Source organism: Oncorhynchus mykiss, chromosome 29, assembly GCF_057628025.1.
Source record: "Oncorhynchus mykiss isolate SJ-2025 chromosome 29, ASM5762802v1, whole genome shotgun sequence".
NCBI classification, from domain to species: Eukaryota; Metazoa; Chordata; class Actinopteri; order Salmoniformes; family Salmonidae; genus Oncorhynchus; species Oncorhynchus mykiss.
This window is the reverse complement of record NC_143050.1, coordinates 47,201,318-47,226,305: the sequence shown is the minus strand read 5'-3', so window position 1 is coordinate 47,226,305 and position 24,988 is coordinate 47,201,318. Positions and strand designations below refer to the sequence as shown.

Here is a 24,988-nt window from a genome sequence, read left to right as displayed (position 1 = left end):
TGGTGTGTATGTAATCTAATTCAATTTATTGTTGTTAGAACAACATTGGGAATACAGGCCATATTGTTTGTCTGACACAAGTTAGTGACAAGACAAGATTGCCCTGTCATATGATACAATGGCATTTTGGCTACCAGTGTCACTGCTGAGCCTCGAGTATGTGCGTCTCCCGTTAAAATGAAAGGTACTTGAAATTTGATCCATTTGTGCATGTAACGGACCATTACATTTTTTGGGCAAGTAACTTTGACCTTAGGGCAAGTAAAACATAAACTGTACTTGCCGTATGGGCAAGTGGCTTTGAGAGCTTAAAGTCATCCCCTGCCTTGCTCGGAACATAAGCTAGGAACACAAAACAGAGCTGTGAATTCACTCTTTCTTCCTGGAAGGGAGTGACATATGTTCTGTAACTTAGACTACAATAGTACACATAGTTGTATACATGCACTCAAGCAGTTTCATGACAGTTATTTTCCCATTGAATTATCTTACCCTCTAAGAAATTCTTTGATCTATGACTTTCTTCCATGTAATAGTAACCTGTAACACTAAATTACAAATTAGCCTATTTGCTGAACCGTATGATCCTTCCAAACCTTTACACATTCTTTAAAAATAGGTTTGGGTTAACTTCAAACGTTTTAAACACTCACATGGATAGCAACAAAGCTTTTCCTTGAGAATGCTCTCTTCAGGCTACATTTGCAGTATGGCCTATTTTTCCACAGTACACAATGTAAAGTAATCTGTGCTATTGCTGATCACACCGTAGATAAGTTAATTGATTTGGTTTGTATTTTGACACACATATCCTAATTTCATTAGCAGGTCAGTATAATGTGGATTAGTCTATGATGGTGATACAGTGCGTTCGGAAAGGATCTAGACCCCTTGACTATTTCCACATTTTGTTACCCTTCAGCCTTATTCTAAAATTAATTAAATTGTTGTTTTCCCTATTCAAACTACAAACAATTCCTCATAATGACAAAGCAAAAACAGGTTTTTAGATTATTGATTAAACTGAAATATCACATGTACATAAGTATTCAGTGTGCAGCTGAACATTGCATGCTGGAAAACACTTGGTTTGTTATTTTTGATTTATAAAAATCCAATATTCATTGAATACGAATACAGAACTTGTTTCTGCGTGGATTCCGCAATGCGGTTAGTTTTTAACTGCAAGGACCGCTATTTACTGTCCTGGAATCCCGCTTAAGACAGGTGTGCTGCCATCCTGTTAGAAGGTAACAGATTATTTTATTACAATGGTTCAATTGGATTTTCATTGTGTTCAATGGTGTTATTTGCTCCCTAGTGGATGTTTCTGGTACTTAGAAAGACTACGCAAACAGGAAGTAGAGAATTTGTTCTGCACGCATAGAAGCAGCTACAAACAACGCTACGGTGCAGGTCTTTCAAGTCACGCTTCAGCCTTGGAAAATATTTGTTTGTAAGTTCAATTCAAGCATTTAGCTAATGATTATAATCTTGTTATTGATAGAGTTGCTTACATATCAATGTTGGTTGCATTTACTCACAAATTGCAATGCCTTTCATGTATGTCGTTAGCTGTATTACTTTGCTCGTGCGTCATGCAAACGAATTGTAAAATATGCAATACTGTAGTTTTGTTACTGTTCCTAGTGTAATATGCTTTGTTATTCTACATAAATGGTTGTACAATATTAGAGTAATGAAAGGAGCCAATTACCATATGAGTAACAATTAGCTATATGGTTTGGCATCATGCCAGATGCATGGTACCTTAGCGCGTGCTTTGTATTTATGCAACTTCAAATGTATAATGTACAGCTACAGTGTGTCGGTGTGAATTGAATACTAAAGTATATTATTTTCTGTATTTTGCAGTTTCACAACATAAACGTTTTCAATATATTCATTCAAGAAAAGTCACGCCTTGGGAGTTTTATTGAAGACTTAGTTGTTAGCTATCTGTCTAGTTTTGCATGGGAACGCAACTCAAGGGCAGAATAGTGAAAAAACATCATCACAGCGGGCTCAAGCACAAGAATAACTGCACACGGTGGTTATGTTTCTACGTTCATCAGCCAACAAAGCCTCTTATCCTAGGGAAGACCAGCAGTCTACGATGCAACAACCAGAGTCAGGTGTTCAACAGAGAGAGATGGAAGAGCCTCTTCAGCACATTGGGACCAAGTCTCAATCTACAAGATCAAGGTCATCAAAACAGTCAAGCAGATCCTCAACGGCGAGTTCTGCAGCCATCAAAGCACGCGCCAAGGCGGACGCAGCACGTGCACAAGTCTCTTATGCTGAGAAGGAAGCTTCTGTGATGAAACAAAAGGCAGAAATAGAGGCCAGCTTGTTGAAGCAAAAAGCTGACCTCGAGGCAAGTTTATATGTTCTCCAAGTTGAGAGAGCAGCTGCTGCTGCGTTGGCTGAAGCTGCAGCCTTTGAAGAAGCTGTAGAATCAGAACGCAGAGAGCTTCGCAAAGAACTAGACACAGGGACACAGCCCTTAAGTCCAGTCCAACGTACATGTGAGTATGTGCAACAACATGCTAGGCCCTACTTTGCTGAACTTCCATTTGAAGTGGAGAAACAAGAGCTTAGTGTTGACCCAGCTACATGCCATAATCCAGAAAGTAGCAAACAACAGAACATGAGCAGAGACTCTCCGTTCAAAAGAAAGGAACAGCAGCATGGTGGAAATGGAAAACAAGCCCACTTCCAGTCACACACACAAAACTTCCCTGAGTCACAAGTGGCACCAGACCTCATCAAGTACCTCCTACGCCGTGAGATGGTGAGTTCCGGACTCCTGAAGTTTGATGATCGTCCTGAAAATTATTGGGCATGGAAAGCATCCTTTCTCAATGCGACCAGAGACTTGAATTTATCAGCCGGGGAAGAGTTAGATCTAATTACCAAGTGGCTAGGGGCAGAGTCGTCTGAGCAAGCAAACAGAATTAGATCTGTCCATATTTTCAATGCAACAGCCGGACTTAACATGGTCTGGCAACGACTAGAAGAGTGCTATGGTACACCCGAAGTGATCGAGAATGCACTGTTGAAGAAAATTGAGGATTTTCCAAAACTGGCTAACAAAGACAATCACAAACTAAGGGAACTAGGTGACATTCTTCTCGAACTGGAGTGTGCTAAAGTAGAAGGGTACCCTCCAGGCCTCGCTTATCTGGACACATCTCGGGGGGTAAAGCCTATTGTAGAGAAACTTCCATTCAGTTTACAAGAAAAATGGATAGCACAGGGATCCAAATATAAGGAGGACTATCGGGTAGCATTCCCACCATTCTCGTTCTTCTCGAGATTCATCAGGAACCAGGCGAAATTAGAAATGACCCCATCTTCACCCTCTACACCTCAACTAACCAGGTGTCCATGAAAAGTGAGAAACCTGCCAGGTACAGCAGCAAGACACCTGTGACTGTATATAAGACAGATGTGTCATCTGAGGCCTCAGACCACCAAACCAAACCCAGTAAGACAAAGGTTGAAAACCCTGACCATCACTGTCCAATACATAACAAGCCTCATCCTCTTAAAAAGTGTCGTGGGTTTAGATACAAAACTCTAGATGATCGCAAATCATATCTCAAAGACAATGGCATTTGTTTCCGATGTTGTGGCTCAACTCAACACAGAGCTAAAGACTGTAAGGTTTCAATCAAGTGCTCTGAGTGCGACAGCGACAGGCATCTTGCTGCTCTGCATCCAGTCCCAGCCCCTTCAAATACAGACACCGCTAAAGCAGAGACGGAGCATGGCGGGGAGCAAGGTGACGATGCTCTTCTATCTGTCACCTCAAAGTGTACAGAGATCTGTGGTGAGGCAGTCAATCCAAGATCATGTTCAAAAATATGCCTAGTCAAAGCTTATCCGGCTGGGAAAAGAGAGAAAGCTGTCAAAATGTATGTAGTGCTTGATGAACAGAGTAACAAATCTCTGGCCAAGACAGAGTTTTTCAGTCTCTTCAACATCAATGACAACTCTGCTCCATACACCATGAAGACGTGTTCTGGGGTAACAGAGACTTCAGGCAGGAGAGCCGTCAACTTCATGGTGGAGTCTATAGATGGACACATGCAGCTCACTCTCCCTACTCTGATAGAGTGTGATATGATGCCAGACGATAGGATGGAGATTCCCTCCCCCGACATTGCGTATCATCATCCCCATCTGCAACCAGTTATGGACAAAATTCCAGCAGTGGACCCAGACGCTCCCATCCTCCTGCTCTTAGGACGAGACATCTTAAGGGTACACAAGGTACGAGAGCAAATCAATGGGCCCCACGACACTCCTTATGCACAGCGACTCGACCTCGGGTGGGTCATCGTGGGTGAGGTCTGTCTGGGAACGGCTCACCGACCAGCCAATGTTAACGTGTTCAGGACAAACATACTTCAAAATGGTCGCACATCCTATCTGAGCCCTTGCCCTGACATCATCCAGGTAAAAGAGAACTACAACAGTTTAGCTCAGAAACACATCTCTCCCTCTACAGTGCACTCGAGAGATCCAATCACAACTGTGAACACAGACAGCCTGGGATGTTCCGTGTTCGACAAAACACAAGACGATGATAAACCAGCACCATCAGTGGAGGACAAAGCCTTCTTGGACATTATGGACAAACAGGTTTTCCAGGATGATGGAAACAACTGGGTGGCTCCACTACCCTTTCGCCCCACTAGACGTCGCCTCCCTAATAACAGGGAGCAGGCCATGAACCGTCTCACATCACTTCGCAGGTCTTTAGACAAAAAGCCTGACATGAAGCGTCATTTTATTGACTTCATGCAAAAGATGCTGGATAACGACCAAGCCGAACCTTCACAGCCACTAGAGGGAGACAAAGAATGTTGGTATCTGCCCATATTTGGTGTTTACCATCCACAAAAGCCTGAACAAATACGAGTAGTATTTGACTCCAGTGCCAAGTGTCAAGGAGTGTCACTTAACGATGTTCTGCTCAGTGGTCCAGACTTAAACAACACACTCTTGGGTGTCCTAATGCGTTTCCGCAAGGATTGCATTGCACTAACAGCAGATGTGCAACAAATGTTTTACTGTTTTGGTGTACGTGAGGATCACAGAGATTACTTAAGGTTTCTCTGGTATGAAGACAACAACCCAGATAGAAACATAACCGAGTACAGGATGAAAGTGCATGTATTTGGGAACAGCCCTTCACCAGCCGTAGCCATCTACTGTATGAGACGAGCAGCGCTACAGGGTGAGAAGTAACACGGGTCAGAACCCAAGCAATATGCAGTGAGGAACTTCTACGTCGATGATGGTCTGACATCAGTAGCTACTACAGAAGAAGCTATCAACATTCTAAGAAAAACACAAGCAATGTTGGCGGAGTCCAACATGAAACTACACAAGATTGCATCCAATAGCAAAACAGTTATGGAAGCCTTCCCTATGGAGGACCGTGCGAAAGACTTAAAAGATCTGGACCTAGGAGTGGATCCTCTTCCCTTTCAACGGAGTCTGGGACTTTCTTGGAACCTGGAAACAGACAGCTTCTCATTCCAGGTGTCCCACAATGAGAAGCCTTTTACGCGGAGAGGCATCCTGTCCACAGTGAATAGTCTTTATGACCCCCTTGGGTTCGTGGCTCCAATAACAATGCAAGGTAAAGCCTTAATCAGAGAACTCTCTTCTGATCAGAGTGAGTGGGATGCCCCTCTTCCCACAGAAAAATAAGAGAAATGGAAACAGTGGAAGCAAGTCCAGTGTCTCGCTGACACCTTTTGGAAAAGGTGGAGACAGGAGTACCTGACAACGCTGCAGAGACGCAGAAAATGGACAGCAGAAAAGCCAAATGTAAAAGTGGGAGATGTTGTCTTATTGAAAGACAGTCAGGCACACAGAAATGACTGGCCAGTCAGGCTTGTGGTAAAAACCTTTCCCAGTACTGACAAAAAGGTTAGGAAAGTAGAACTAAAAATTGTCAAGCAAGGAGCTGCTAAGGTGTTTCTGAGACCAATCTCAGAGATTGTTGTTCTTCTTTCTGAAGCATCCTAGAGAAAAAAGATAAAAATAGAAAGGACATTATTTGTTTCTTGATATGTTTTATTTCATAGTGGCACAATTTCATTATACCAGTGTGAGTGTGCTGCCATCCTGTTAGAAGGTAACAGATTATTTTATTACAATGGTTCAATTGGATTTTCATTGTGTTCAATGGTGTTATTTGCCCCCTAGTGGATGTTTCTGGTACTCAGAAAGACTACGCAAACAGGAAGTAGAGAATTTGTTCTGCACGCATAGAAGCAGCTACAAACAACGCTACGGTGCAGGTCTTTCAAGTCACGCTTCAGCCTTGGAAAATATTTGTTTGTAAGTTCAATTCAAGCATTTAGCTAATGATTATAATCTTGTTATTGATAGAGTTGCTTACATATCAATGTTGGTTGCATTTACTCACAAATTGCAATGCCTTTCATGTATGTCGTTAGCTGTATTACTTTGCTCGTGCGTCATGCAAACGAATTGTAAAATATACAATACTGTAGTTTTGTTACTGTTCCTAGTGTAATATGCTTTGTTATTCTACATAAATGGTTGTACATTATTAGAGTAATGAAAGGAGCCAATGACCATATGAGTAACAATTAGCTATATGGTTTGGCATCATGCCAGATGCATGGTACCTTAGCGCGTGCTTTGTATTTATGCAACTTCAAATGTATAATGTACAGCTACAGTGTTTCGGTGTGAATTGAATACTAAAGTATATTATTTTCTGTATTTTGCAGTTTCACAACATAAACGTTTTCAATATATTCATTCAAGAAAAGTCACGCCTTGGGAGTTTTATTGAAGACTTAGTTGTTAGCTATCTGTCTAGTTTTGCATGGGAACGCAACTCAAGGGCAGAATAACAGGTTTAAGCCTGCTTCGCAGAGACACTAAACTGCTAGCCAACAAGCTAACGAAGTTGGTACCAGATGAGTTTTGCAACGGAGTCCTCTTTGTCTGGAGAAATAAATGAACGGTTCCTGCGCTGTAGGAGCTGTATCTATTACGCTCTGTTTCGGGACAAACCGGACCACACGGAGTTCCAATGTAGCAATTATTTACTTGCTGGGGATTATAGGGTGGAGGTGGCTTCATTGATCACACAGGTCGCCAGCCTACATAGGAAACTTGGGAAAGCGCACAGTGGAATGTTTACATTTTCTAAGCCGGTGGCTAGACAGCATTCACGCTTGTGGGATGCATCTCCGCCTTGTTGTTTATCGTTATCCGACTGGCTGGTGTTTCCCGGAGCTCCCACATCTGATAGCGGAGTCGAAGGAGCACAGCAAGACAATCAATGATGGTCGCATGTCACGAGCCGTGGAATTCGAAGGCTGCAACTTCCAGCAAACCAGTCTACACTCCAGCACTAAGCAGGTGTGCCCTAGGAGGAAGAATACTGTGAGCAGCTCACCCTACACTAACATAAATAACATGAACTACTGGTGCTAAACTTCCCAGTAAAGTAATGAAAGCAAGTAAACATCCCAGAAGAAAAGTGCTCAAAATAGCCCACGTTAATACATGTAGTTTAAGAGACGAAGCTCATGAAATCAATAACCTGCTAGTAACAGATTACATTCATATTCTGACTATCTCTGAAACTCACTTAGATAATACGATACAGTGGTAGTAATACAAGGTTATAACATTTATAGAAAAGATAGAAATGCCAATGGTGGAGGTTTTGCTGTTTATATTCAGAACCACATTCCTGTAAAGATTAGAGAGGATCTCATGTTAAATACTGTTGAAGTAATATAGGTTCATCTGCCCCAACTATAGCCCATTCTGGTGGGAAGCTGCTACAGACCACCAAGTGCTAACAGTCAGTATCTGGATAACATGTGTGAAATGCTTGATAATGTATATGATATCAACAGAGAGGTATATTTTCTGGGTGATTTAAATATTGACTGGCTTTCATCAAGCTGCTCACTCAAGAAAAGGTTACAAACTGTAAGCAGGGCCTGCAACCTTGTTCAGGTTATCAGTCAATCAACAAGGGTAATTAAAAACAGCACAGGAATGAAATCATCAACATGTATTGATCATCTTTACTAATGCTGCAGAAATTTGCCGAAAGCAGTATCCAAATCCATCGCATGTAGTGATCACAATATAGTAGCAATATCTAGGAAAACCAAAGTTACAAATGCTGGGCCTAATATAGTGTATAAGAGGTCATACAATAAGTTTTGTAGTGATTCCCATGTTGTTGATGTAAAGAATATCTGTTGGTCCTTGGTGTGTAATGAGGCGCAAAAGGACACTGCACTTGACACGTTTATGAAATTGCTTATATCAGTTGCTAATAAGCATGCACCCATTAAACAATCTACTACAAGACCAAGGTCTCTCCCCTCCCTGGGTGGGGACAGAATGTCCTGTAAGGAACACAGTATTCCAGCCGGTCTGACAATAGCTCCATTCGTTTCTAACAAGGAACAGAAAGTCCTTGTTCTAATTCAGAACTAAAACTACACACATTATATTCAGTGTTATGATTATAATAAGATTCATACATTCATACAGTGACAGAGTAGTATTCTGTTTAGTTATAGTTCTACGTTAAATGTATATATCATTTAGTCATTATTCATGAAAATCCCATAACATTTACTCTGATTCTTCATATAATTTATCTTTATTTCAAAGTGTATTTAATTTTCAATTAGTTTAGTCACATGATTTCTTAATTTGCAGGACTTTTTTGCCATACCTTTTGCTTTATGCCATTCAACAATAAAACTGTTCAATTCCTTATCAATTCAAGGGAATGTAACAGTTTTCTTAATGGGTGCATGCTTATTAGTAACTGGAATAAGCAATTTCATAAATGGGCCAAGTGCAGCTTCTGGTTGCTCCTCATTACACACCATAGATCATCAAATATTCTTTATATTATCAGCATATGAATTACTACAAAACTTATTGAATGGCCTCTTATACATTATATTAGGCCCAGCCTTTGAACTTTGGTTTTCCTAGTTATGGTACTATATTGTGATCACTACATCCTATGGATCTGGATGCTGCTTTAAAGCACATTTTTGCAGCATTAGTAAAGATGTGATCAATACATGTTGATGATTTAATTCCTGTGCTTTTTAATTACCCTTGTAGATTGACTGACAACCTGATCCAGGTTGCAGGCACTGGTTACAGTTAGATTATTTTCGCGGAGTGGGCAGCTTGATGAAAGCCAGTCAATATTTAAGTCGCCCAGAAAATATACTTCTCTGTTGATATGTGGTTCTGAATATAGACCGCAACACCGCCTCAGTTGGCATTTCTGTCTTTTCGGTAGATGTTATAACCATGTATTGCTACCACTGTATCATCAAAAGTATTATCTAAATGAGTTTCAGAGATAGTCAGAATATGAATGTCATCTGTTACAAGCAAGTTATTGACTTCATGGACCTTGTTTCTCAGCCTCATATGTTAATATGGGCTATTTTTTAGCACTTTTCTGGGTTGCTTGATCGTTTTTAATGCTTTCTGGGAAGCTTATCAGAAGTAGACTTACTCATGTTATTTATATTGGAGCTGATAGTGCAGGGTGAGCTGCACAAAGTAGTCTTCCTACAAGGGCACACCTCCTCAGTGCTAACAGTGTAACTCTGGTTCATAGGCTCATGATTACTGCATTCAATAGCTTTAGGGTAAACAGAAATATTCGGTGCAATTAGGGGCACATCAATTAAGTTACTAACATTGTGTTTGCCAATGCCCCTAGAATCATGTACATTTGATGCAGCATTATAATGACATTGTCACAATGGTAGGGATTAAACGAGTTGGTCTTAGATCATTAAACAGCAATTGTTTCAACGCAGCGTTGAAATGCGTGGACGGAGTCCAGGAGCCAAGATGATTTCGATGGACTCCGTAATTCCTGTAGAGTATCTTCTGTTTCCAGAAGATGTCAAAGGTATCTATAAAAGTGACGCCAGCAGGGCTACAGTAGTATTTTAGCCACATGTGTAATGCCAGCAGTCTGCTGAATCTTTCACAACCGCGGCCCAACGCTGATACTGGACCTGAAATTATTGGCAGTTTTTTGTAGTCTTTTAATGCTACAATCAGTTCTTTAAAATCCATCAAATTCACTTTAACAGCCACATCATATTTCGCTTAAGTTGATTGAACTAAATCATTTTTGGTATCTTTTAATTGTCACTGTATTAGACTAAGCATGGGTGATTTGATGATGTTGTTATGTTGAAGTTAAGATGGTGCTGGAATAGTGGAGGCCGCTCCTGTTTTCTTTGCATCTTGCAGTAACTGTCAGTGGTTCTAAATCAAAATGTTACTTTCTTGACCATGCTGTAGGTCATGTAACTGTTTGTTACATGCAATATGCTTTGTGGACTTCACCAGACAGAGGTTGGTCTCCGGTTTTGTGATGAAACAAAGGTGTGATTAAATGTATTCTGCTGCGGAAGGTCACAGGTTCTAATCTTGCTGGTGCACTTTCAGTTCTCAGAAGATCCGTGTTACAGCTCGATTGAAATTTAAAGGCAATGTTGCCACATTCGCGGAGACTTCATTCATGGTAAGCCCTGCACACAGTATGTAGTCTCAATCAGAAATCAGAATATCAGTATTGGCCTTCATTTTAACAACTAAATTAGGTTAGTTGAAATTAGGTTAAATTATGTTATTGAGACAATCACTACAAAAAAGTTTTGCATAATATGTATGGTTTTGGACAGTGGTGGAAAAAGTACGCAATTGTCATATTTGAGTAAAAGTAAAGATAGAAAATTACTCAAGTAAAAGTGAAAGTCACCCAGTAAAATACTTCTGTAGTAAAAGTCTAAAAGTATTTAGTTTTAAATATACTTAAGTATCAAAAGTAAATGTAATTGTTAAAATATACATAGATACAATAAGTATCGAAAATAAAAGCATACATCATTTCAAATTTCTAATATTAAGCAAACAAGATGGCGACATTGTTTTATTTACAGATAGCCACGGGCACACCCCAACACTCAGACATCATTTACAAATGAATCATGTGTGCTTAGTGAGTGTCGTGCAAGTTCTAAAGAATCAGGAGAGACTTGGATAATTCTTCAAGCAATCCTTCTTTAACGTCAATGAATTATTGTAATAATGGAGCTGGTCAACGTCCACCCGTATGAGAGCCCGACAATACAGGAAGTGCTGAGGTCTTATACAGTGGATGCTTAGTCATGGCTGGTTCCACCCCTCCCCAGCAGATCAGGACATCATAAGCAACCTTGTTTCCTTCTTGTGTATCGGGTAATAGCGCACAAACAACTGATAACGTTAGTTCCGTTACCCCTCTCTGTTCAAGCCAGCCTCTGTTCTCTTCATATCTCCACACAACTGTGCCCTTGGAAGATAGTAAAAGACAGGATAGACTGAAAAACTGTGGTCACTCTCAGAGGCTCTTTTCTTGACCGTGTGACTAAGTTGAACAGAGGTAGAATGGAAAAATGCCAGCTCCTTCCTTCTTACAAGACCTTCAAACAGACAGGGGACATCTACAGGTTTACAGTGGCTTGCGAAAGTATTCAACCCCCTTGGTATTTTTCCTAGTTTGTTGCCTTATAACCTGGAATTAAAATAGATTTTTTTGGGGGGGTTGTATCATTTGATTTACACAGCATGCCTACCACTTTGAAGATGCAAAATATTTTTTATAGTGAAACAAACAAGAAATAAAACGAAAAAACTGAAAACTGGAGCTTGCATAACTATTCACTCCCCCAAAGTGAATACTTTGTAGAGCCACGTTTTGCAGCAATTACAGCTGCAAATCTCTTGGGGTTTGTCTCTATAAGCTTTGCACATCTAGCCACTGGGATTCTTGCCCATTCTTCAAGGCAAAACTCCTCCAGCTCCTTCAAGTTGGATGGGTTCCGTTGGTGTACAGAAATCTTTAACTTCTTATGGCTGGGGGCAGTATTGAGTAGCTTGGATGAAAAAGGTGCCCAGAGGTGCCCAGAGTAAACTGCCTGCTACTCAGTCCCAGTTGCTAATATATGCATAGTATTAGTATATTTGGATAGAAAACACTCTGAAGTTTCTAAAACTGTTTGAATGATGTCTGTGAGTATAACATAACTCATATGGCTGTCATGCTCTGACCTTAGATATCTGTTTTCTTTATATTTTGGTTGGGTCAGGGTGTGACGAGGGTGGGTATGCTAGTTTTTGTATTGTCTAGGGTTTTTGTATGTCTAGGGGTTTTGTAGGTCTCGGTATTTGTATGTCTATGGTGGCCTGATATGGTTCCCAATCAGAGACCGCTGTTTATCGTTGTCTCTGATTGGGGATCATATTTAGGTAGCCATTTTCCCTTTTGTGTTCGTGGGTTCTTGTCTATGTGTAGTTCCCTCTCAGCACTCATTTGTATAGCTTCACGTGTCGTTTTGTTATTTTGGTTAGTTTGTTCAGTGTTTATTCTTAATATAATAAAGTATGTACGCATACCACGCTGCGCCTTGGTCCGATTCATACGACGAACGTGACAATGGCAGGCAAAAACCTGAGAAAAAATCCAACCAGGAAGTGGGAAATCTGAGGTTGCTCGATTTTCAACTCATTCCCTATTGAAGATACAGTAGGATATTGGTCATGTTGCACTTGTTTGAGGCTTCTACTGTAAAGGAGGGGCTCATGAGGGCTATTTGAGTCAGTGGTCAGGTAACTCTCGTTCCATTGCTTTTCTACAGACAAAGGAATTCTCCAGTTGGAACATTATTGAAGATATATGTTAAATATATGTTAAACACATCCTAAAGATTGATTCTATACATCGTTTGACATGTTTCTACGGACTGTAACGGAACTTTTTTACATTCCGTCTGCAACTAGTGAACGCGCTTTGACTTTGGATTTGTTTACAAAACGAGCTAACAAAAGTAGCTATTTGGACATAAATGATGGTCATTATCGAACAAAATAAACATTTATTGTGGAACTGGGATTCCTGGGAGTGCATTCTGATTAAGATTATCAAATGTAAGTCAATATTTATAATGTTATTTCTGACTTCTGTTGACTGCACAATATGGCGGATATATTTTTGGCTTGTTGGGTCTCTGAGCGCCGTACTCAAATTATTGCATGGTTTGCTTTTTCCGTAAAGCTTTTTTGAAATCTTACACAGCGGTTGCATTAAAGAGAAGTTTATCTAAAGTTCCATGTGCAACACTTGTATTTATAATGAGTATTTCTGTAAATTGATGTGGCTCTCTGCAAAATCACCGGATGTTTTTGGAACTACTGAACATAACGCCTCAATGTATACTGAGATTATTTTTATATAAATATGAACTTTATCGAACAAAACATACATGTGTTGTGTTACATGAAGTCCTATGAGTGTCATCTGATGAAGATCATCAAAGGTTAGTGATTAATTCAATCTCTATTTCTGATTTTTGTGACTCCACTCTTTGGCTGGAAAAATGGCTGTGTTTTTCTTTGACTTGGCTCTGACCTAACATAATAGTTTGTAGCGGTATTTATTAGAGAGGGGTAAAGAAAGCTTTTGTTCGGGCGCCAGGCAGGTATTAACCATGCCGAAAGGAAAAGAGTAGAATAGAGAGAACCACTACCAGACCCACACACATCAGCAGAAGAGACTGCCTAGAGTGTAGCCTGTTTACCAGATAGCCAGTGGAGAGAAAAGAGAATACACACCATATAAAACCACATCACAGCACAGGGGTAACCCAAACAAGAATACCTCATACAATAATACTAATAATGGCAGAGCAATTCAACAGCAACTGCATACAAGAATGAACCCAGTCATCAACATAGGATTTGCAATTATCTGTATTATTTTCTAGTGGATGAGTGCAGAGGGTATGAATGTGGGGGGTGTTCATCGACACAACAAAGGCCTTAAAAATGTCCAGTCTTCTCGGCCACATGTCATTAGTACATCTCAATACAGTTCACATAACAATACACAACTTGCAAGCAACCTCCCTTTTAACTGAAATGTCCAAATACTTCTGGCAGGGCAATAATAGTCCAGCTCTAATGAACTTCAATGGGAAGTGCATTGGAAAAATAGAGAGTCTGTTGCAGGGTAAAGCACTGGAACGATAGAGGGAAGAGAAAAAGAGAAAGCGAAAAAGAGAGATCTTAGCTGTGGTCTTCAGGCGTGCAGGTGTACTGTCTGACTGTCCGATGGTTTGTATGTTAAAGCTTCGCAACAATGTTGCTACTAATCCATGCGATCCATAACGGGCGCGGTCCCAAACGAAAACAACCACGACCTAGAGCAATTACACCGATGATCGAGTTAAACACTCTATAAACTACACACGCTGAAAACAAACAAAACTTCTGCAGCACAGCACACACAATCAAACTGTCGCGCCACCAAAGAGCCCCTCCCCAAAGAGCTGAACGAGCTCTCTTTATTTTCTCCTTCCTTACTGCTCATGCGCTCTTAAAGTGGCAGTGCACGGTGAAGGCTCCGTGCGGATTTCGCCACAAGTTTATGGTGCTTTTGCTGTAAAGCCTATTTGAAATCTGACACTGTAGTGGAATTAACAACAAGATTACCTTTAAAATGGTATAAAATACTTGTATGGTTGAGGAATTATGGTTGAGGATTTTTTTTGTTTCTTTTGTTTGAATTTGGCGCCCTGCACTTTCCCTGGCTGTTGTCATATCGATCCCGTTAACGGGATCTCAGCCCTAAGAAGTTTTTAAGTCATACCCCAGATTCTCAATTTGATTGAGGTCTGGGCTTAGACTAGGCCATTCCAAGACATTGAAATATTTCTCCTTAATTAAACCACTGGAGTGTTGCTTTAGCAGTATGCTTAGGGTCATTGTCCTGCTGAAAGGTGAACCTCCATCCCAGTCTCAAATCTCTGGAAGACTGAAACAGGTTTCCGTTAAGAATGTACCTGTATTCAGCTCCATCCTTCAATTCTGACCAGTTTCTCAGTCCCTGCCGATGAAAAATGAGAGGTGATGAGGATGATGAGAGGTGTTGGATTTGCGCCAGACATAGTGTTTTCCTTGATGGCCAAAAAGCTCAATTCTAATCTCCTTTGACCAGAGTACCTTCTTCCATATGTTTGGGGAGTCTCCCACATGCTTTTTGGCAAACACCAAATGTTTACGCAATTTTTTTTTTTTAAGCAATGGCTTTTTTCTGGCCACTCTTCCGTAAAGCCCAGCTCTGTGGAGTGTACGGCTTAAAGTGGTCCTATGGACAGATACCCCAATCTCCACTGTGGAGCTTTGCAGCTCCTTCAGGGTTATCTTTGGTCTCTTTGTTGCCTCGCTGATTAATGCCCTCCTTGCCTGGTCCATGAGTGCTGGTGGGCGGCCCTCTCTTGGAAGGTTTGTTGTGGTTCTCTGTGGGTTGTTCAAAGTTTCTGATATCTTCTCCACAACTTTGTCCCTGACCTGTTTGGAGAGCTCCTTGGTCTTCATGGTGCTGCTTGCTTGGTGGTGTTGCAGACTCTGGGGCCTTTCAGAACATATACTGAGATCATGTGACAGATCTTGTAACACTTAGATTGCACACAGGTGAACTTTATTAACTAATTATGCGACTTCTGAAGGTAATTGGTTACAACAGATCTTATTTAGGGGCTTCATAGCAAATGGGGTGAATACATATGCATGCAGCACTTTTCCATTTTTTACTTTTTAGAATATTTAGAAAAAAATATTATTTTTTGGACAATTTTGTGTATGTCCATTACATGAAATCCAAATAAAATTCCATTTAAATTCCAGGTTGTAATGCAACAAAATAGGAAAAACATTGGGCCAGTAACTGAAAGGTTGCTGGATCGAATCCTCGAGCTGACAAGGTAAAAATCTGTTGTTCTGCCTCTGAACAAGGCAGTTAACCCACTGACTTGCTAAGTTAAATAAAGGTTACATTTAAAATAAAAAAATAAAATGTAACGAGTACTTTTGGTTGTCAGTGAAAATGTGTGGAGTGAAAAGTACATTATTTTCTTTCGGCATATATAGTGTATTAAAAGTAAAAAATACTGCAAAAATACTAAAGTAAAAATATTTTAAAAAATACTATAAAGTACTACTTAAGTACTTTAAGCCACTGGTTTTGGAAAATATTTAAGACAGGGACTGTCTGAACTTAGATCGATTTTATTCTCTATGATTGGTTAGGTCAGGGTGAGACTCGGGTGGGAAATTCTATGTTTTCTATTTCTTTGTTTTTGGCCGTGTGTGGTTCCCAATCAGAGGCAGCTGTCTATCGTTGTCTCTGATTGGGGATCACATAAAAGTTGTCATTTTCCTTTTGGGTTTTGTGGGATCTTGTTTTCTGTTTAGTGTTTTTTTGCCTGACAGAAATGTTCGTGTTCGTTTTTAATTTTTAATATTTAGTTTGAGTGTTTTTGAATATTAAAATCATGAACACTTTCCACGCTGTGCTTTGGTCTACTACTTTCGATGAGAAACGTTACAGAAGATCCCACCAGGACCAAAGGACCAAGCCCAGTGGCCAGGAGGAGTGGACATGGGAGGAAATAATGAATGGAGAAGGACCCTGGACAAGGGCCGGAGAGTATCGCGTCCAAGGGAGCAGATGGAGGCGCGAGAGCTGAATGGCGACGATGCGAGGAGTTAGAGCAACAACGGAGCTCGAGAGGCAGCTCCAAAAATCTTTTTTTGGGGGAGGCACACGGGGAGATTGGCTGAGTCAGGGTTTAGACCTGAGCCAACTCTCCTAGTGCTTATCGTGGGGAGCGTGTGACAGGGCAGGCACTGTGTTATGCGGTGCGCATTAACAGCCGGGGGCACTCTTTGCCAGCTCCTCGCATTTGCCGTGCTAGAGTGGGTATTCAGCCAGGACGGATTGTGCCGGCTCAGCTCTCCTGGTCTCCGGTGCGTCTCCTCGGTCCAGGATATCCTGTTCCTGCTCCCCGCACTTGCGGTGCTCTACGCACTATGCCTCCAGTGCGCCTTCATAGCCCAGTGCGTCCTGTGCCAGCTCTTTACACTCACCGAGCTAAAGTGGGTATCCAGCCAGGATGCGTTGTGGCAGCTCCCCGCACCAGGCTTCTAGTAGGACTCCTCAGTCCAGTGAGACCTGTTCCGGCTCCACGTACGAAGCCTCCAGTGATGATCCATGGCATGAAGCCTCCAGTGATGATCCATGTTACGGAGCCTCCAGTCATGATCCATGGCCCGGAGCCTGCAGTGATGATCCATGGCCCGGAGCCTGCAGTGATGATCCATGTTACGAAGCCTCCAGTGATGATTCATGTCACGAAGCCTTCAGTGATGATCCATGGCCGGAGCCTCCAGTGATGATCCATGGCCCGGAGCCTCCAGTGATGATCCATGGCACGAAGCCTCCAGTGATAATCCATGGCACGACGCCTCCAGTGATGATCCATGGCACAAAGCCTCCAGTGATGATCCATGGCACAAAGCCTCCAGTGATGATCCATGGCCCGGAGCCTGCAGTGATGATCCATGGCACGAAGCCTCCAGTGATGATCCATGGCCCGAAGCCTCCAGTCATGATTCATGGCCCGGAGCCTGCAGTGATGATCCATGTTACGGAGCCTCCAGTGATGATCCATGGCCCGAAGCCTCCAGTGATGATCCATGGCCCGAAGCCTCCAGTGATGATCCATGGCCCGGAGCCTGCAGTGATGATCCATGTTACGAAGCCTCCAGTGATGATCCATGTTACGAAGCCTCCAGTGATGATTCATGGCACGAAGCCTCCAGTGATGATCCATGGCCGGAGCCTCCAGTGATGATCCATGGCCCAGAGCCTGCAGTGATGATCCATGGCACGAAGCCTCCAGTGATGATCCATGGCACAAAGCCTCCAGTGATGATCCATGGCACGAAGCCTCCAGTCATGATTCATGGCCCGGAGCCTGCAGTCATGATCCATGTTACGGAGCCTCCAGTGATGATCCATGGCCCGAAGCCTCCAGTGAGGATCCATGATACGAAGCCTCCAGTGATGATCCATGGCACGAAGCCTCCAGTCATGATCCATGGCCCGGAGCCTGCAGTCATGATCCATGTTACGGAGCCTCCAGTGATGATCCATGGCCCGAAGCCTCCAGTGAGGATCCATGGCACGAAGCCTCCAGTGATGATCCATGGCACGAAGCCTCCAGTCATGATCCATGGCCCGGAGCCTGCAGTGATGATCCATGGCCCGGAGCCTGCAGTGATGATTCATGGCCCGGAGCCTGCAGTGATGATCCATGGCCCGGAGCCTCCAGTGATGATCCATGGCACGAAGCCTCCAGTGATGATCCATGGCACGAAGCCTCCAGTGATGATCCATGTTACGGAGCCTGCAGTGATGATCCATGTTACGGAGCCTCCAGTGATGATCCATGGCACGAAGCCTCCAGTGATGATCCATGGCCCGAAGCCTCCAGTCATGATTCATGGCCCGGAGCCTGCAGTGATGATCCATGTTACGGAGCCTCCAGTGATGATCCATGGCCCGAAGCCTCCAGTGATGATCCATGTTACGAAGCCTCCAGTGATGATCCATGGCCCGGAGCCTGCAGTGATGATCCATGGTACGAAGTCTCCAGTGATGATCCATGTTACGAAGCCTCCAGTGATGATCCATGGCCCGAAGCCTCCAGTCATGATTCATGGCCCGGAGCCTGCAGTGATGATCCATGTTACGGAGCCTGCAGTGATGATCCATGTTACGGAGCCTCCAGTGATGATCCATGGCACGAAGCCTCCAGTGATGATTCATGGCACAAAGCCTCCAGTGATGATCCATGGCACGAAGCCTCCAGTGATGATCCATGGCACGAAGCCTCCAGTGATGATCCATGGCACGAAGCCTCCAGTGATGATCCATGGCACGAAGCCTCCAGTGATGATCCATGGCACGGCGCCTGCAGTGATGATCCATGGCACGAAGCCTGCAGTGATGATCCATGGCCCGAAGCCTCCAGTCATGATTCATGGCCCGGAGCCTGCAGTGATGATCCATGTTACGAAGCCTCCAGTGATGATCCATGGCACGAAGCCTCCAGTGATGATCCATGGCACGAAGCCTCCAGTGATGATCCATGTTACGGAGCCTGCAGTGATGATCCATGTTACGGAGCCTCCAGTGATGATCCATGGCACGAAGCCTCCAGTGATGATCCATGGCCCGAAGCCTCCAGTCATGATTCATGGCCCGGAGCCTGCAGTGATGATCCATGTTACGGAGCCTCCAGTGATGATCCATGGCCCGAAGCCTCCAGTGATGATCCATGTTACGAAGCCTCCAGTGATGATCCATGGCCCGGAGCCTGCAGTGATGATCCATGGTACGAAGTCTCCAGTGATGATCCATGTTACGAAGCCTCCAGTGATGATCCATGGCCGGAGCCTCCAGTCATGATTCATGGCCCGGAGCCTGCAGTGATGATCCATGTTACGGAGCCTCCAGTGATGATCCATGTTACGGAGCCTCCAGTGATGATCCATGGCACGAAGCCTCCAGTTATAATCCATGGCACGACGCCTCCAGTGATGATCCATGGCACGAAGCCTCCAGTGATGATTCATGGCACAAAGCCTCCAGTGATGATCCATGGCACAAAGCCTCCAGTGATGATCCATGGCACGAAGCCTCCAGTGATGATCCATGGTACGAAGCCTCCAGTGATGATCCATGGCACGAAGCCTCCAGTGATGATCCATGGCACGAAGCCTCCAGTGATGATCCATGGCCCGGCGCCTGCAGTGATGATCCATGGCCCGAAGCCTCCAGTCATGATTCATGGCCCGGAGCCTGCAGTGATGATCCATGTTACGGAGCCTCCAGTGATGATCCATGGCCCGAAGCCTCCAGTGATGATCCATGGCCCGAAGCCTGCAGTGATGATCCATGGCACGAAGTCTCCAGTGATGATCCATGTTACGAAGCCTCCAGTGATGATTCATGGCACGAAGCCTCCAGTGATGATCCATGGCCGGAGCCTCCAGTCATGATTCATGGCCCGGAGCCTGCAGTGATGATCCATGTTACGGAGCCTGCAGTGATGATCCATGTTACGGAGCCTCCAGTGATGATCCATGGCACGAAGCCTCCAGTTATAATCCATGGCACGACGCCTCCAGTGATGATCCATGGCACGAAGCCTCCAGTGATGATTCATGGCACAAAGCCTCCAGTGATGATCCATGGCACGAAGCCTCCAGTGATGATCCATGGCACGAAGCCTCCAGTGATGATCCATGGCACAAAGCCTCCAGTGATGATCCATGGCAAGAAGCCTCCAGTGATGATACATGGCCCGGCGCCTGCAGTGATGATCCATGGCACGACGCCTCCAGTGATGATCCATGGCCCGAAGCCTCCAGTCATGATCCATGGCCCGGAGCCTGCAGTGATGATCCATGTTACGGAGCCTGCAGTGATGATCCATGTTACGGAGCCTCCAGTGATGATCCATGGCACGAAGCCTCCAGTTATAATCCATGGCACGACGCCTCCAGTGATGATCCATGGCACGAAGCCTCCAGTGATGATCCATGGCACGAAGCCTCCAGTGATAATCCATGGCACGACGCCTCCAGTGATGATCCATGGCACGAAGCCTCCAGTGATGATCCATGGCACGAAGCCTCCAGTGATGATCCATGGCACGAAGCCTCCAGTGATAATCCATGGCACGACGCCTCCAGTGATGATCCATGGCACGAAGCCTCCAGTGATGATCCATGGCACGAAGCCTCTAGTCATGATCCATGGCCCGGAGCCTGCAGTGATGATCCATGGCACGAAGCCTGCAGTGATGATCCAGAGAAAGGAGCCTCCAGCGATGGTCCCCAGTCCGGAGCCTCCAGCGACGGTCCCCAGTCCGGAGCCTCCAGCGACGGTCCACAGGCCGGAGCCTGCAGCGACGATCTACGGTCCGGAGGCCCCGGAAATGATCCCTGCACCAGAGGCGCCACAGAAGTGGGGGGAGCCTCAAGCGGGAGGGGTCTGTGTCCGCAGCGGAGCCCCCACCGAGAGTAGATGCCCACCCGGACCCTCCCCTATAGGTTCAGGTGTGGGGGGGGGGGTGTACTGTCACGCCCTGACAGTACCACCCTCTATTTTTGGTTAGGACAGGGTGATACTCGGATGGGAAAGTCTGTTTGCTTTTCTTTGTTTTTGGCCGTGTGTGGTTCCCAATCAGAGGCAGCTGTCTATCGTTGTCTCTGATTGGGGATCACATATAGGTTGTCAGTTTCCTTTTGGGTTTTGTGGGATCTTGTTTTTTTTGCCTGACAGAATTGTTCGCTTTCGTTTTCACGATAGTTATTTTGTTTGAGTGTTTTTGAAAACGGGATAGGGGGCAGCATTTTCACTTTTGGATAAATAGCGTGCCCAAATTCAACTTCCTGCTACTCATCCCCAGAATATAAGATATGCATATTATTAGTAGATTTGGATAGAAAACACTCTGAAGTTTCTAAAACTGTTTGAATCATGTCTGCGAGTATAACATAACTAATGTAGCAGGCAAAACCCAGAGGACAAACCATTCAGATTTTTTTTTTGAGGTCACTGTCTATTTTTCATTAGGGAACCAGATTTCTAAGGGACTTGTTTGCAGTTCCTACCGCTTCCACTGGATGTCACCAGTCTTTAGGTTATTCCTTTGTGTAATGAAGAAGTACGGCCATCTTGAATGAGTGTCACTTGAAGTGTACTTTCTGAGAGAGGCGTCTTCCTGTACTGAACACAGATAGTCCCATCTTCAATTTGATCAATTTTTAACGTTTAAAACTACCTAAAGTAGTTTGAAATGTTTTGGCAAAGTTTACAGGTAACTTTTGAGATATTTTGTAGTGACGTTGCGCAAATTGGAAGCTGTGTTTTTCTGGATCAAACGCGCCAAATAAATGGACATTTTGGATATATATCGACGGAATGAATCGAACAAAAGGACCATTTGTAATGTTTATGGGACTTATTGGAGTGCCAACAAAAGAAGCTCGTCAAAGGTAAGGCATGATTTATATTTTATTTCTGCGTTTTGTGTTGCGCCTGCAGGGTTCAAATATGCTACTCTCTCTTTGTTTACTGTTGTGCTATCATCAGATACTAGCTTCTTATGCTTTTGCTGAAAAGCCTTTTGGAAATCTGACATGTTGGCTGGATTCACAACGAGTGTATCTTTAATTTGGTATCTTACATATGTGATTTAATGAAAGTTAGATTTTTATATCATTTCATTTGAATTTGGCGCTCTGCATTTTCCCTGGCTATTGGCCAAGTGAGACGCAAGCATCCCGCCTATCCCAGAGAGGTTAAAACCATGAACACTTTCCACGCTGCACTTTGGTCCACTCCTTTCGACGAGAACCATTACAGAGACAAAGGCTTTGAGGTAGTGGTCCTCAAACACAAAACATTGGTTTCATATTTTATTTTTTTTAAAGTACTTAAGATTTTCATGGTGTTTACATAAATTGAAAGCAATTCATCAAGGGATAGATCAAGATGTGACGGGAAATGTTGTCCTGGTTTCTAGCCACACAGTTAATCATCAGTGTGTATGTACACTCAAAGTACGAGTGCATTTTTTATTTGAATTCATATGTTGAATAAAATAGCGGTATCAATGCTTAAAGGCAAACAGACGTTTGACCCCATATTGAAGACAACATATATAAATGGGGACAGAGAAACACAATGGTTCCAAAATATAACATTTCCACACTTTTCAAATTTCCACACCTCCTTGGGGACGACCCGGAGGATGAGGAGGACGAGGCGCAGGGCGATCCGGATGGAGGCGGTGAAATTCCTGCAGTAATGATGGATCTAGGAAGTCCTCCCCCGGCACCCAGCAACTCTCCTCCGGACCATACCCCTCCCACTCCACGAGGTGCTGAAGGCCTCTCGCCCAACGTCTTGAGTCCATGATGGCTCGCACAGTATACGCCGGGGCCCCCTCGATGTCCAGAGGGGGCGGAGGAACCTCCCGCACCTCAGACTGCTGGAGCGGACCAACCACCACCGGAGGATCGGCTGATAACCTAGCACACACTGGAAAGGAGATAGGTTAGTGGAAGAGTGGCAGAGTGGCAAAGGGAATTTTGGGCCATCTCCGCCCAGGGGATGAAAACCGACCACTCCCCCGGCCGGTCCTGGCAATAGGACTGCAGAAACCTACCCACAACCTGGTTAATTCTCTCCACCTGCCCGTTACTCTTGGGGTGAAAACCTGAGCTGAGGCTAACCGAGACCCCCAGACGCTCCATAAATGCCCTACTGACTTTAGATGTTAATTGGGGACCCCGATCAGAAACTATATCCTCAGGCACCCCGTAGTGCCGGAATATGTGGGTGAACAGGGCCTCCGCAGTCTGTAGAGCCATAGGGAGATCGGGCAAATGAAGGAGACGTCAGGACTTAGAAAACCTATCCACACTGTCTAGGGTCGTGGAATTACCCCGTGACGGGGGAAGATGCGTCACGAAATCCACCGATAGGTGTGACCACGGTCGTTGTGGAACGGGAAGAGGCTGCAATTTCCCTCTGGGCAGGTGTCTAGGTGCCTTACATTGTGCGCACACCGAGCAGGAGGAAACACAAACCCTCACGTCCTTAGCTAAAGTGGGCCACCAGTACTTCCCAGCAAGACAGCACACTGTCCGACCGATGCCAGGATGACCCGAGGAGGGTGACGTGTGGGCCCAACAGATCAAACGATCACGGACATCCAACGGAACGTACAGATGCCAAACTGGACACTGTGGCGGTGTGTGCTCTGTACGTGACGCCCGCTCGATGTCCGCGTCCACCTCCCATACCTCCCATACCACCGGTGCCACCAGGCAAGAAGCAGGAATTGTGGGAGTAGGCTCTGCGGACTGCTCCTCCGTGTCATTCATCATGGACAGTGCGTTTGCCTTAATGTTCTGGGAATCTGGTCTGTAGGTTAGAGTGAAAACAAAGCGGCTGAAAAACATGGCCCACCTCGCCTGGCGAGGGTTCAGCTGCCCGAATGTAGTCCAGATGGCAGTGGTCAGATGGCGGTGGTCCAAATTAGGAAAGGGTGTCTAGCCCCCCTCAAGCCAATGTCTCCACGCTTTCAGAGCCCAAACAACAGCTAACAGCTCCCGGTCCCCTACATCATAGTTTCGCTCCGCCTGGCTGAGCCTCTTCGAAAAGAAAGTTTAGGGGGCTGAGAAAGCACAGCTAAAGAGGGATCAGGATGAGCCAACACGGGAGCAGAGGTAAACAGAGCCTTCAGTTGACAAAAAGCCCTGTCCGCTGACCACTGCAGTCACACCGGTCCCCCCTTCAGCACTCTCTCGTGTCCTGAAGGGGCTGGCTGAACAGCTGCCAGGTAGAGCTCTAGCTGGAGAAGGAAACCCTGGCACCCGGGAGCCGTTCCATCATATGCTCCCGGGAACGAGAGTCGAATCCCACTTTATTCTAATGATGTAGGAAGTGTAGATCTCTGGGTCGGTTGTTGTGGGAGCTGGGAGTGTGCTGAAGGGGGGAGTGGAAAACCCTCTCTCTCCCATCGGTCCATGGTTTGCAGCAGGCGATCCATGGCTGTACCGAGACTCTGTAACATGGTCGCGTGCTGCTGAACACGCTCCTCCATTGGGAGAGGAGGGCTGGCTGTACCTGCTGACTCCATAATATTGGTGCATTACTCTGTGAGGCCGTTGGTAAAATTGAATAAATGCAGAGTCAGGCGCAGGACACAGTTCTGAGTAATAATCCAAGATTTACTCAATAAATGTTAAGATTCCAACAAGGAACACATACAATAAACTAAAGCACGAACAACGAGAACCCACATGACAAACAATGACGCACAAAACAGAGAAGGAAATCAGAGGGTTAAATAATGAGCATAATTAATGGAATGGAAACCAGGTGTGTAAATAATCAAGACAAAACTAACATGAAACATGGATCGGTGGTGTCTAGAAAGCC

General features: G+C 44.4%; 1 protein-coding gene across 1 annotated transcript; it reads left to right on the top strand.

The window, feature by feature from the left end:
* Positions 1–1,318: 1,318 nt before the first annotated feature.
* LOC149970625 (uncharacterized) lies at positions 1,319–6,823 on the top strand. Its single transcript, XM_090227345.1, has 2 exons — positions 1,319–1,456; positions 1,876–6,823. Exon 2 carries the CDS (start codon positions 3,391–3,393, stop codon positions 5,257–5,259), a length of 1,869 nt encoding a protein of 622 aa, XP_090083471.1. The 5' UTR covers positions 1,319–1,456; positions 1,876–3,390; the 3' UTR covers positions 5,260–6,823.
* The last annotated feature ends 18,165 nt before the right edge of the window (positions 6,824–24,988 follow it).

Coding starts and splice junctions, on each gene's coding strand:
- LOC149970625 (XM_090227345.1), top strand. CDS start 3,391: ATGAAAAGTGAGAAACCTGCCAGGTACAGCAGCAAGACACCTGTGACT.